Source organism: Ammospiza nelsoni, chromosome 2 (assembly GCF_027579445.1).
Source record: "Ammospiza nelsoni isolate bAmmNel1 chromosome 2, bAmmNel1.pri, whole genome shotgun sequence".
NCBI classification, from domain to species: Eukaryota; Metazoa; Chordata; class Aves; order Passeriformes; family Passerellidae; genus Ammospiza; species Ammospiza nelsoni.
This window is the reverse complement of record NC_080634.1, coordinates 20,576,199-20,590,112: the sequence shown is the minus strand read 5'-3', so window position 1 is coordinate 20,590,112 and position 13,914 is coordinate 20,576,199. Positions and strand designations below refer to the sequence as shown.

The 13,914-nt window shown below is 38.4% G+C and overlaps 1 protein-coding gene across 1 annotated transcript in view; it reads right to left on the bottom strand.

Moving 5' to 3' along the window:
• Positions 1–207: 207 nt before the first annotated feature.
• The window catches only part of TMPRSS7 (transmembrane serine protease 7), a 28,171-nt gene continuing 14,464 nt past the window's right edge, over positions 208–13,914 (bottom strand). The window contains exons 9-16 of the mRNA XM_059494055.1: positions 10,000–10,136; positions 8,756–8,863; positions 8,049–8,159; positions 6,795–6,911; positions 4,258–4,435; positions 3,814–4,082; positions 2,535–2,671; positions 208–435 (exon numbers count right to left, since the gene is read on the bottom strand). Coding sequence (XP_059350038.1) covers positions 265–435; positions 2,535–2,671; positions 3,814–4,082; positions 4,258–4,435; positions 6,795–6,911; positions 8,049–8,159; positions 8,756–8,863; positions 10,000–10,136 — 1,228 coding nt within the window. The 3' untranslated portion in view covers positions 208–264. The remainder of the gene's footprint in view (positions 436–2,534; positions 2,672–3,813; positions 4,083–4,257; positions 4,436–6,794; positions 6,912–8,048; positions 8,160–8,755; positions 8,864–9,999; positions 10,137–13,914) is intronic.

Below are 13,914 nucleotides of genomic sequence, written 5' to 3'. Positions count from 1 at the left end.
CATTTAGTTGGTGCCTTGAAAACAAAGTTTATTGTTGCACCTCCCACCATGTCTTCAGACATCTGCATGGAAGGAACAAGCACCACAAGGAACAGCCTCCTCCTTTTTCACCAGAGCTCAAATTCCTGGTATTTATTAGCCCCATATGTGAGCCAGAATCAGCAAGAGACATGCAAAGAAATTCCACCTGTGAACAGTTCCTCCAAATATGGTTTTAATGAAGATATCCAGGACATGTTTTATTTCATGGAAACAGTTTTCAAGCTACAAGACTGAAGGCACATATTTGTGTATCCATGGTGCAAAATTTGACACTCTTGTGTAGACACCTGGAAAATTTGGTCTTCCACATCCATAACCCCAGCTCACAATGCCAGTCAAAAACCATTTTCCATCTCCATTGCTTTGACATGACAGTGGTCCACCAGAATCACCCTAAAAATAACGTATCGAGTTATATGTGTTTACAACATGAATTATGAAAACTGAGGAAAAATCCATAGGAGATGTTTTGCATAATTCCAGTGATTATATTTTCAAATTCAGATAGTTCAAAGTTGATAGGGTTTTTTTTCAAGTAGATGGCGTTGCACAGTTTTACCAAAGTTTGCTCTTTCACAAGAGAGAAGGTAATTCTCACTCTTTAAAGACACTAATAAAGATATGACTTCGCATGGACTACATTTGAAATTCACATTTTTCCCCTAACCTTATACTTAACCATAAACCCCAAATCTGCTACTTAACATATATGCACTTTCATAGGTTAGACATTAAAACTCAAAAATAGTAGGCTTTAAAAAATATTTTTAAATAAGATAAATACAATAAAGTATTTAATAATTGTATTTTTTAGTTCAAATTAAAGGTAAATGGAAACAGATGGAATCCCTTAATTGTTTTGTGTTGGGTTGTTTTTTTTTTTTTTTTTTTTAAAGAAGGAAAAAGAGCCTAAGGATTGTCCTCTGGTAGATACCAGTCAGCATATAATGTTTAGAGGCCCGTAATGTCTTTGTAATTAGAGCAGTTAAAATTAAGTCTGTTCTAGACTTCAAAATTTATTACAGGATCTCATCATGCTATAATACAGGACAAAGCAACTAGGACTCTTCCTTTACAGCATGTTCTTTTAGAAATACATTGGCAGAGCATCAGGTATAAAATCATTTGCCATCATTTGGGGAAAATTCCTTGGACCAACTGATACTTCCCTGTAAGGCTCTGCCATACACATAGCATTTCTGAAAGACACTCAATGGCAAAGTAAACTTTACCAAAATATTGGATGCAAGAAACAACTTCTAAAAGCAAAGGGTGCATTTGGCAAAATTCAGATGTTTTGCAAGACAAATATTTTTGCTAGACAAATATTTTGTTAGAGCTAGAAAACTATTTTGCCTTCACTCTACAGGTTGTTGGATTATGCAGGTTGGAATGGACCCTTCCAAGGTGCTAAGGTGCCACTCACTCCTCTAAAGCAGGATTAGATTGAATTGCCTCAAAAAAGGTCAAGAATTTAGATGACTTTTTTTCCTTCCACAAAAAAGATTTCACATTTAGAGAGTAAAATTTGTGAGTTTTCTCCTTCATTCCTAGGGCAAAAGTAGAACACCAGCACTTTTCACAAAACAGGAATACACACAATTTGATTAGCTCTAACAACTGCCAGACACAGACACAAGTCATTTGCCTCTACAAAAATGCAGCCAAAATGAAGTCTTTCCCTGGCTATATCTTGAGTGGCCATAAATAAACAAATTGTCCAGTTACTGAAAACAATACTTAATATCAATGGCCTCACTAACCTCTAAAAAACAGCTGGAGCATTATACTCCCTCAGCCATTGTAGGCTTATTCATTTAAGTTAGAACATCTTGAAGATTCCAGATCTCCATCATAAAAAAATGGTTTTATTATTATTTCAGCAGTAAATGTACTACTATTTTAGCAGTAAATATGTATGGTTATATAAGTATAGTATAATACAATATGGCATATAAGATCTGTAATATTAAGTGTCTTATAGATATATACAGCGTATCTATGGGATTTTACTACTTTTCACTAGAAGTAAATTCAGCGCTTTACATTTATCATCTTTCAGTTTTTCCAGATCAGAAATATCTTACATTTGCAAATGTATGCCTAATTGTCTGCATCTCATCATACAGTCTTGTAGTTCCAAGTTGGAGGGGAGGGATTCTGAAAAGACACAAGCTACTTTCTCAGTTTGTATTTTTTTCAGCTGAGACCCTATTATGCTGAAATTGCCTGATTTCAACTTGTTAGTGGGACTTACAGTTTGACTGGCTTTTGACCTGCAACTGAAATTTAGTGATCTTACTCATGCACATAAAGCAGCAGAACTCTGAAATCACCCATAGAAGAGATTTGCTGACAGGCAATACTTATATTCCTCTTTTTCAGAACTGAAACATATTGACCACAAAGTGGTCTGCCAGTTAACTTTACACCTCCTCATGCAGCAATGAAAGACCAGATAAGTTCCTTGCAGAGTTTGCTGAGGTACATACTTTACACCCGTCTCTTTTCCCAGATGATAGCCCAGCACAAAACATCCTAGCTGTGATAATCCCATATGTGGAATGACATAATGTCTGGTCAATAATTTCTATCTCGGCTTTCTGAAGAACTGCTGAACCTTCATTATCTGGAAAACAAATTCAACAGCATTTTACTCATCTATTGAAATATAAAACAAGAAGTCAGTAGAAAATATCCATAGATACTTTTGACTATTGATTTATTCCAGATTCCAAACAACTAACTGCAACAGAGCAGAAAGCCTCTTCAAACTATCAGGCAATTTTTTAATGTGATCTGAGTCCTTCAGATGCACCAAATACAATGGCATAATCCCTAGGATTGGCCAAAATGTTTTTTCTTTGGTTTTTTTTTTTTGGTTTTTTTTTTTTTTTTTTGTTTTGTTTTGTTTTGTTTTGTTTTCCCCCATAACATCTCAAGACTTCTTCATTTGCTCTCTTTTCATTTCAAAAAGGAAACTGAATTTTACAAAGATATTTAGACCATCACATGATACATTTGCAGTGAGGGCAGCATAATATGAAGGAGCCAAATTCAAGATTAAGATTATGAGTCAGTTTCAGGATGCAAATTCTCGCCACATAAAGAATCAATTTCCACATTTGCTTCTTTCTATCTGAAAGATTTGGTGAAACACCTCTTTTTTGTAAGGCATATAACTTAATAATAACAGAATTAACTTAAAGTTTCCCCTCCTTTCCATGCAGCAGGCCCAATCTCATCGCCAGGTGATCCTTTCAAAATCTGGTTATAGCAAAAAAGCCCTCACCTGCCTACTCAGATATGCAAGCACTGGTTTACATAATAAAACTTTATTTTAGGATTTGATAAAGCTAGTATGTAATAAGGTATACTTTGAAATTAAAAGATTGATTTGGCACTTGTATTATAGAAGCTGACAAAGGGAATAGAGGGAAACAGGAAAAAATACACCCTCCTTTTTTTTTTTTTTGAGACATTACATGCATTTTCAAATAACCAGATTCTTAATTTTACATATGATTAACCAGCAGCCCAAAGAGAAACCACACCATGTGTCCCACACCTCTGAGGGGAAAAGAAGAGAAAGACAACCCTGTGATATTTTTGTGTAAGTGTAGCTCCCTACATTAACAACACAATATGGAAGACATTCAGATCCATGGGACCAGCAGCCAAGTTTCCTGAGCATACAAAGGTACATGCACACTGCCCCAGCTGTGAAGGCTCCTGGAACAAAATCATATAAGTGGAAGGGATAAAACTCACCTGCTTCCTGCTTTTGGCCCCAACCTGTTATCCAGCACTTGTCCCCACTGCGGGCTTTGTGGGAATAGGGAGGTAGGCAGATGGGCTGGATGAGGTGGCCCATGGTGTCCGGCCAGGGCGTACTCAGCTGCAGCAGCGCGATGTCATAGTCGTAGTTCCTGCTGTTGTAGTACTCATGCACTACAATCCGCCGCACCGCAGACACAAACTTGGCACGGCCCTGCATCTGCATGCCCAGGTGGGCACGCCATGCTCTGGGGTCAGCCAGCCTGGGTGGGAGCAAACAAAGATGTTTTGTCTTAAAAAAGTACCTCAAAACAGTCACTCTCAGCAGGACTGGGAAAAGCAGAACATAGCACCTCCATGCAGTTCAAACTCCAGAACCTAAAGGCACTTGTGGATTCTGGCCATGCTTGGGACAGATATAGAGGGAAGACTGCTTACTTGCTCCCTTGAAAGCAGTGGGCTGCAGACACAAGCCATTCTTTCGATATCACTGATGCTCCACAGTAAGCAGCTCCCACAAAATGAAGGCTGACCTGCCAGGGCCATTCACCTTCCTCAGTGTTTGAGCCACCCACAATCCGAGGGATGAGGTTGCTGATCTTGCTATTGCCACAATCTGCAAGAGATATTTCAGGTCATAATCCCCATTTCCAGTACTTTCCTTTAATGAGGGGGCTTCCCACACATGGCATGAAAGAATATTACACTTTGAAATATTTTGAAATCTATTTCATTCCCCTTTTATAATAATAAAACTTCTCTCTTTGGCTATTCTATCAGTTAAATCAGAGATGACTCCATAAAAAGGCACCAGTCTGGAAATTTTACTTGAGTCCCTTTTCTATCTCTGCTACAGAAATTAGCCCAAAATATTTCTTGTGTCAAAAATGTCAAGGGATCCATTGATTTAATAAGCATCACAGTGAATATATACAAATAGGCAAACCCTCATCTCTTTTTGATACTGCCAACCTTGACCTGAAAAGAGACCAACCAGAAAGAAAATCAACATCATCAAAACACTTGCCAAAACAGTGGGAACGATACAAGAAAAATGTATGTAGAGACTGGATATTTATTTGACAAACAAGGTGGTACAATCATTTTGTATGGAAATGACTGACTGACAATGTATAATACTAACAGGTGAAGAAGTCATGTCTCATCAGCTGAGGAAAGTGAAGGGAGACGATCATCAGATTGATGAGCATTGAACTCCGATTTATTGATCCAGCTTACACACTTTTATAGTAGTGTTAATTAAGCTCATACATATTGCAAAACCTGAGCTCATCATTGGTCACAGATTACACACCAACCCCTTCTTTGTTGTCAGTACCTGTGGTTTCTTGTTGAGGCTAATATTTGTTTTTCTCATCTTGCTGTTGACTTGTTATTGACCATTCTCAAGGCCTCCATGTTTTCCACCATGTTTTCCTCATCACTTTACTCGAGGACATGGTGTTTATTGTTTTTAAGGAAAAAGCCTGAGAACTTGCTGCTTACAGCTGCCTTTTACTTTTTAACCAGCTGTATGTAATCATGGCCTTTTCCTATAAGCCATGTCTGAACAAAACTCTGCAACAATCAGCACAAAAATCTGAACTCTTAATTGGAAAAGCAAGGAAGAAAGACCCTTCTGTAAAGTCTCTGTCCATCCCTAGTGCTTGCACATCTGCTCAGGAGTTTTAGTCCCACGCTCCCACACACAGGTTTCTGGATCCTTTCCTGAACACATCCAGAAAGTCAAATGTAGCTTTAATGTTTCCAAATAAAAATATGCATGTGGCTAGTCTCTTAAGACATCCTACTGGATCCAAGGCAAGTGCTGACAGCTTTGTCATACAGGCAGCAAGCCAGAGACAGCTGAGGGTCAGGCAAAATCCTAAAATGGTTTGGTTTGGAAAGGGAGTTTAAAGATAATCTAGTTGCAACCCTCCCTCCCATGGGCAGGGACACCTTCCCGCTAAACCAGCTTACTCAGGGTTCTATCCAGCCTGGCCTTGAACAATTTTGGGGATGAGGCATCGATAGCTTCTCTGGGCAACCTCTGCCAGGGTCTCACCACCCTCACAGTGTAAAATTTCTTCCTTATATCTAAATCTACCCATTTTTATTATAAAGCCATTCCTCCTTGTTCTATCATTACATGTCCTTGTGAAAAGTCCCTCTCCAGCTCTCTTGTAGGCTCTTTTAGGTACTGGAAGGTGCTAAAAGCCTTCTTCCTAAAGCTGTCTCTTCTCTAGGCTAAACAACCCCAGCTGTCTCAGCCTGTCTTCATAGGAGAGGTGCTCCAGCCCACAGATATCTTCACAAACCTTTGGACTTGTTCCAACACATCCATGTTATGTAATATACTTGAGACCATTCAGTTTAAGCAACTAATCCTAACCCTACTTTTATTTCTACTGCAATGACAATCATCTGTTTGCTTTACATCAAAAAAAACTTAAAAGGTTGCACAGAGGTTACTTTAGGAAGATTTAAGAGTAGACCCTGACTTGATGCTATGAAGTATTGGGGTCTTCACCATCTGGAAGAATCAGAGAAGTGAAAAGTTTGTGGTTTTTTTTCCCATTGCAGCCGTATCACTCTGGAAGTCCAAATACAGTTCAACTTCAATGAAATGCCTGGCATTGCTGCAGACAACAAAAGTTGCTGCCACCCCAACTAACCAAGTTCATTCTGTAATTAACCCTGCTGCCCTTATCCTCAGCACAGCTGCAATAAGCAGTACAGCTTGTTAAGGCTCCCCATAACTGTAAGCCCATCGTCCCACAGGAACTTGGCAAGTTCTGAAACTAGATCTGTGGTCAACTGATAGCTGATCATTACCCAACTATTGCAGAGAGAATGCAATAAAAATTTAGTACCTGCAGCCCAACTTGTACCCACTCCAAAACAGGAAGAAATAAAGGTACTTACTGTGTAAAATGTTCAAAGTTCAAAAAGATGAATATTTGAAAGGAACTTACTGCAGCTGCTTTCATCACTTCCGTCAACACAGTCCACAGTCCCATCACACCTTGCATATTGTTTCCTAATGCAAATGTTATTCCTGCACTTGAATGTGTAGTTGGTGCAGGGAATACCTGAAATAGTTGTTAGGGAAAAAAAACCAAAACAACCATTAGCTCAGCTTAATACACGAAGACATGTCTGCACAGATAGAAGATGTGCATGTATTAGTAGGTAGGAAGTAATATGACGAAAAAAGCCCTTTGGTGGGGATGGCTTAACCTCTAAACAGAATAAACTATTCAAATAGAACTGCATCTGTACTTGGGTGGGTATTTACTTGGCCAAGTCCAAACAAAGATTTCTTCCCATTTTTTCCCACAGCACTAACACATACAGATATAGTAGTGAAAATTAGATGTAGAGTGTAAGGATAGCAAGAGAAAACATCCAGTACTCTGGAAAGGAGCTCTCCTTTGTATTTCAGTATTAAATGTGAAATGAAAGACTGCAGTGAAAGCAGCCTTTTAAACTAGTATTATTAACTAGCCTTATTAACTACTGTATCCAGTAAAACAGCAACCCCCAAACTCAGCATTTTCCTGTTTCCCTGTGACTTCCAATAAATGCACTCAAACCCAATCCATTTTTCTTGTCAATGGACAGAAGTATCCTGTAATCATTTAAACAGATTGTCTTGTGGGAGTAGTAAAAAAGTTTTCTTTTAAAAAGTTACTTGCAGAACTTTTCAGTTGTGCTCCCTTTCATAAGTCCCTTTCATAGCTCACAGCATCCATTTACTCTAAAAAGTTCAAGAAAGTTCTGATTCAAAATTTTTATTTGTCTAATGCCAAATTTACAGCTTCTGCTAGCCTTATAACCCTGAGAACTATGACAGAGAAACCATAATTTTAATAGCTATTTTACAGATGGTAAAATGGATCCAGGAATTAATTTGCACAGATTATGCAGTAAAGAGATAAAATCTCAGCTTCCATTTTAAATCCCTAGATCCCCATCATGCACCTGAAGTACTTAACTCTTCTGCCAGTATTTTGCAGAAACAGATGTTCATGGGCTTATTAAAAAGAAATAGTTTAAAATCTGTAACGGCTTGTTTATAAGTGTATCAGAAGAATTAAACAGAATTATATAGCCCAAGTGAGATTTGACAGTGCCTCTTAACCTTTTGAATGCAGCATCCAGAATTCAAGAAAGGAATCAACAGATGACAAAAGAGAGGAAAAAGTTATTCAGGAGAACAGCCTTACTGTGGGTGCAGTTCTGCTCATCTTTTCCATTCTCACAATCACTTACTCCATTGCAGGCAAGCAAGTTGTCCTGTATTGCAAAGCTGGAGTTACAGTTCCACTCAGGGACAACTTTAAAAATATAAACCAAATTAGGTACAGAAGCATTCCTGTAAGTGCTAACACATCCCCTTCTGACTATGTCTGGGTACAACATTCATTGCTTCAAGGATGGGCAATACAAGGCAGTACATTCCAATACAAGGATGGGCATCAGTGCCACGTTATGCATGGAGAAAATAGAGCACAAAGGAGTTGAGTGAGTGCCCCAGGTAGTGATGCTTAGTATCACTCTCATCTACTCTGTGAACCCCTCTTTGTTGTTCCCCCACAAAAATAACTCACATCAAAATGGCACAGAACTTCATTAATAATTGCCAGCTTTTATCACAAATGGAAATACATCCTACTACAGCTATTACTGCACATCAAAATTTCTTCCTCGTGCTCTCCAGTGCATATCTTCTTTATTCTTGGTTTTGTCCCTTGCCAATTAATTATGAATTTAGCATTCAAGAGACTGACAGATAGTCTGTACCCAGATGTACAAAAGAATAACATCTTTTGTTATTCTCATTAAAAAATTTCACCTTGTTTCAGTTGCCTTCTAAGATTAGAGAATACATTCACTGTTTTCCAGTCAAGATCTCTAATAAGTGAATACAAACCACAAGATAGTTCATCACTTTCATCAAAGCAGTTGTTAATGCCATCACAGCGCTGCATCTGCTGAATGCATAAGCCCGTAGAACACTTGAAATATCCAGGTGGACATGCTGGAGGTTAAAAAGGAAAAAAAATAATAAAAACAAAACAACAAGAAAACCAAGCAACCAAACCTCATGATTTATTTTTCACAAATATTGCCAGCTTGTTTCAATTTACAGTCACTAAGCTGCTCCAAGGAACAATAAAATTGATCTAAATTTAACAGTCTGTATATATTTCCAGCACTTAAATTGAATTCAAATGTTGAAAACTGGGATTTGAAGAAGAGGAAAAAAATATCTTTAAAGTTCCAGTTCAGCTGTTCCTGGAATATGTACCAAGGCTCTCTAGGGCTGGAACAAATAAGCCAGTGTTTTGTGGTACAACACAAGACTACTTAGAAGGCCATCTTTGTTTTAAATGACATCTCACTTCCAATAACTAAAATTTGCAGCACTTTGCAACTTTGGAAAATAACCTGTGTTGAGGAGGTGCATGAACTACATAATTCTGCCTTATAAACTAAAATAATCAAATTTCTCGTCTTTTTAAATACTCTACATATACATATTGAATAGAGTTCCTCTAATGCGACAAGTAACTATGTCTAGAAAATACTGCTTCTCTCCCACCTTAAAAAGAATATGTAAGAGTAACACAGGTGAGCAAGTACCAGTAAACAGGTTGTATTTTACAGGACTGAAAAAATCTCAGTCTCAGAGTTTATCAATTTTTTGAGCTGTTTTTTCAGCTCAGATTTCTGATTTGCACGCATTGTATATAAATACATGGAAACACTGATATAAGCAGATGGTTATTTGGTACTCTTTTCATTACCTATAAGCCTTATAGCAACAGAAAAATTGCAAACAAAATGTTGGGGATTAAAACAAACAGGAATAGACTTCAACTGACTGCACCATGGTTATAGTCATGCAGGAAGCTTTGAGGACTGTGCAGAAGAGAACAGTGTGCATGCAGGAAAGTAGAGCATGCTGCACATGCTCACAAACCTTAGATGCACAGCCTAGAAAGGTTCTTTGTTTGCTAGTCATCTGACTTAGTGAGATTAGAAAAGAAAATGAACTGAAACCCAACAGGTAATTTCCTGCATAAACTTAATTAGGTTCTACTGGACCCAAAAAATGCTACTTCACAGATCTGAATTGCAAAGAAGGGTTGAAAGAGATAAAATCCATCTTACGCTGGCCGATGTTATAGCTGCCATATTCCACCAGCAGGGGCCTCTCAGAGACCTTCGAACTGCACTGCAACTCCACGCTGACAGCAGAACTTGTGACGTGGAACACTGTTTGGTGATCAACATAGTAACCACAGTACCTGAAAGTGTCCAGGCGAGTTCTAGAGCAGCCTTCATGGGGAAACTGCCTTACATACAATTTAAATGTCAACACCATTGAAATTCAGAAATACAGTCAGCTCCCATACTTTAATTAAGAACCAAAACCAAAACTATTTCTCAGTAGTTACCCAGTCTTCATCCACCATTAACGTTGTGGAAATTTACTTCTCAATGTCCCACCTTCAAATAAATAGTCCTAAAAAGAATGCCTTGAGTGCACATATACTTTAAATTGCTATTTTGGCAAAAAAATTCCTTGGACTTCTGCCTAGGTGCCACTTGACTCAAAGAAAGCAAAATACTTTCTGATGCCAGCAAATATTTAATCCATCCATTTTAAATTAATTTCTAATGTTCCTTTCATCAAATATGCCATTCTCTACCAGGGGATTGGGGCTGGGCCAACAAAAAACTAGATTTAAAAAAAGCAAAGAAGAAAAAACAAACCCCACAACAAAACAAAGCTGCTTTGACAAGGGAAAGGTTGTTGAATCATTATTTTAAAAATGGAGACTGTTTTAGAGTTACTAAATCAGTGAACATCAATAGTACAGGATTTTCTAGAAGTGGAAATAAAGATTCCCTCCTCTGCTCAACTAAAATGCCTCAAAAATGCAACACTTAAAAGAGAAACATCTGGCTTTAATATTCCTGCCAAAATCAAAGTACATACGAATCTTAAGTAGATTTAAGAGCACAGGTGGCTGCATTGATTTTTAGCAGACTTGGCACACACACTTGTTTGGCAGCAATACAAGGTCACTCACTGACAACAAAACGCACACAAAGAACAAAAGAAAAAAATTGATTTTTGTATTGTTAAATGGAGCAGTGGACTATTAGCCAGAAGTAAATATTCCCCTTGTGTATTTTTCCACATCAAACATTGCACCAGGACTATTCTTCATGTCACCAAATGGAGAAAAATTGGTCAGTGATTTCCATGTGAACAGATGTTGCCTCAGTGTCCTGAGCATCCCAGTGAGGTCTGCCAAAGGGAATGGACACATTCATATGTTTTCATGTACGCCCTATTTCACTGTACTAAAAACAAACATCTTGTCAACAGATCTAGGGGTATCTGTTCCAGCAATATGAAAAATAAAGGAAGAAAACAATTTAGAAAAAAAGACTTCTCTTTGACATCCTGGAAGCAGATACAAAAATCTGAGTTAATTTTACAGCTTCTTACTATAGCAAAATTAATTGTAAAAGAAGCCCCAAACAAAGAAGCAAGCAAACAAACCCTCAAAACCCCAAAAAAACCCCAAAAAACCCCAAAACCCAAAACAAAACCCACCAAAAACAAACAACAAAAAAACCCCAACACCACCAAACAACAACAAAAACCACAAAAAAACCCCCAAACCGACCAACCAACCAACAAAACAAAAACAACAACAACAACAAAAAAAAAAAAAAAAAAACCAAACAAAAAAACCACCCAAAAAACCTCAAAAAACCCCCAAACCAAACCAAACCAAACCAAACCAAAACAAAAACAACCAAAAAACCCTCAAACCTCAAAAAACCCCACTAACTACAGTCTTGGGTTACAATGTAAGGTGTAATCAAAAGTACATATTTCTACTACCATATATGTAAGCTGCTAAAATGAAGAACCCTGATAACTCCCTCTGGGGAGGCAGTCACCACTCTGAGGGGGCCAACTCTGCTAAGTCAAGTACTCCCCAGAATGATTCACAGAGTTACATTACCCCATTGTGGAATTCCCTGCCCTGGGGGATGTACCAAACAGTCCTGCCTGTAAAAAATTTGGGGCTTGGGACACCACAATACCACCACTTGATACCCAGAGGACTCTTGACAGCCACCACTGGATCTCCAGAAAAAGAGGAGCCCTTTTCTCAGGATCACTGCTTCAACAAGGCTGTATCCATCCTCCAATGGCATTGCAGCCACCATTTAGTTGGACTGCTACCCCCACCCTGACCAACAGGGTGTCAGGTCGTATTATGACTTCCTCTGTTTAGGCCAGTGTTTCTGTACTATTGCCTTTATTGTAATTTTCCTATTAAATTATAGCTCTGACCTGGAAGCTCTTGCAAAATATTAATCTGAAGCTAATTCCTCCTGCTGGTTTGCCTTCAAGCCAGTACACCCGCCCGCCAAATGTATCAGTGTTGAGTGCAGACTTCCCTACAACAGGAAGTCTAATTGTCACCAAGTTTAGTGTTCGTCACCAATGCTCCCAAGCTAAAACAGCCTGTCAAAGTGCACAGCAAAATGCTGTTTACCAGTCTGATTCCCTTCAAGTAGCTCACAGACATTTTCTACATTTCTTCTTCTGCCAATGACTGACACAGTCTTCCTTCCAACAAACCCTAGCAATATAAAAAACCCCAAACAAACGAAAAGCCACAAACAAACAAACAAACAAGCAAACAAACAAAAGTTAAAGTCTGCATTGAGCTCTTCTCAGACAAATAAAACAAATTCATCTCCCCAAAAGCAGAAGAAATTACTGCCCATCTGTGGAAAAGCTGAAACAGGTACATCTCCTTTACACACTGTGAAAGGCCATATGCTCATGGGATTGGTAAAAGAAAGCTACAGGCCCTCAGGAGCCTTTTGCTGGTGTTTTACTGGTCAGATATCCAGGTCCAGGGCAAATGGACCATCTGTAACTCTGTGTCATTGCTCCAGAGAGAAACTGATTAAGAGGATCCCGCCCATATGTTGGAGAAGTGAGTAGGATAATTTTTCAGGGGATGAGCAGATTCATGCATGCTGTAGCAGAAACAAGGGCATATTGCACTAACAGTTTTAAGACAAATAAAGCACCTTTGTGTTCACATAAAGCTCTGGTAGTCTCCTCATAAGACACTCATTGGTATTCCTGCCTCTGAGAATTTTAAGTAAGAAGTTCATCAGCTGTAACTTCTTTGACAAGGCAGTGAAGCATTGTATGTCAACTGGAAGAAAGACAAGGAAGAACTGCATGGTCATGTTCAGTGTCTCTAGTTAGAGAAAGCTGTCCCTAGAGGTCTGATGGAACATTATCTGCACCACCTGCTTGTTCACAGGGTTTACTAATATCAATATCCCAAAGGTTCTTAACCATTTTTATCTAAGATAGCAGAATAAACATCCCATAGGCTGCAACGGCAAGAGGCTGAAAAATGGGGGTCCCCTGCCTGCACCCCCCCACCCCATTTCATTAACAGTTAAAATTTGGAAAACAAAAACAAAAAAACCACACATCACCACGTTTCATGCTTGAAGTCATATTTTTCCCCTTCAAAAGTTAATATAGGACAGAAAATCAAAGGTTCAAAAGCCTTATTTTCAATGAAAAACACAGTCTTTCAAAGGAAAGCTTGTCTTGATCTATAACTATAGCCAGCAACTTGCAACAGAAAGCAGGAGCGTGTGTTCTTGTGCAGTACTTCAAAAGTAACCCTGAGTAGACTTCTAAGAATCATACCATGGACATTTGATTCTGTGGAACGCATAATTGTCAGGTTTGTCAAAAAGCTGCTCATATTCTTTCAGGGTTCGGTGTCAGAGAATTCCTCACTATGATCCTATTATAATATTTTCCTCCAGATTTTGCCTTTGTTTTTTATCTCAAACATCCCAAATATCAGAAATCTTTCAATTTATTTCATAAAAAGACCCCCAAAAATCATACAAACATACTACATGTAGTGTGTTTTGACTGGTATTTTTATGTACTCATCTAGTCCAGCAACCAATTCCCATAAAAGGCACAGTTGTAGGAGATTCAAATTG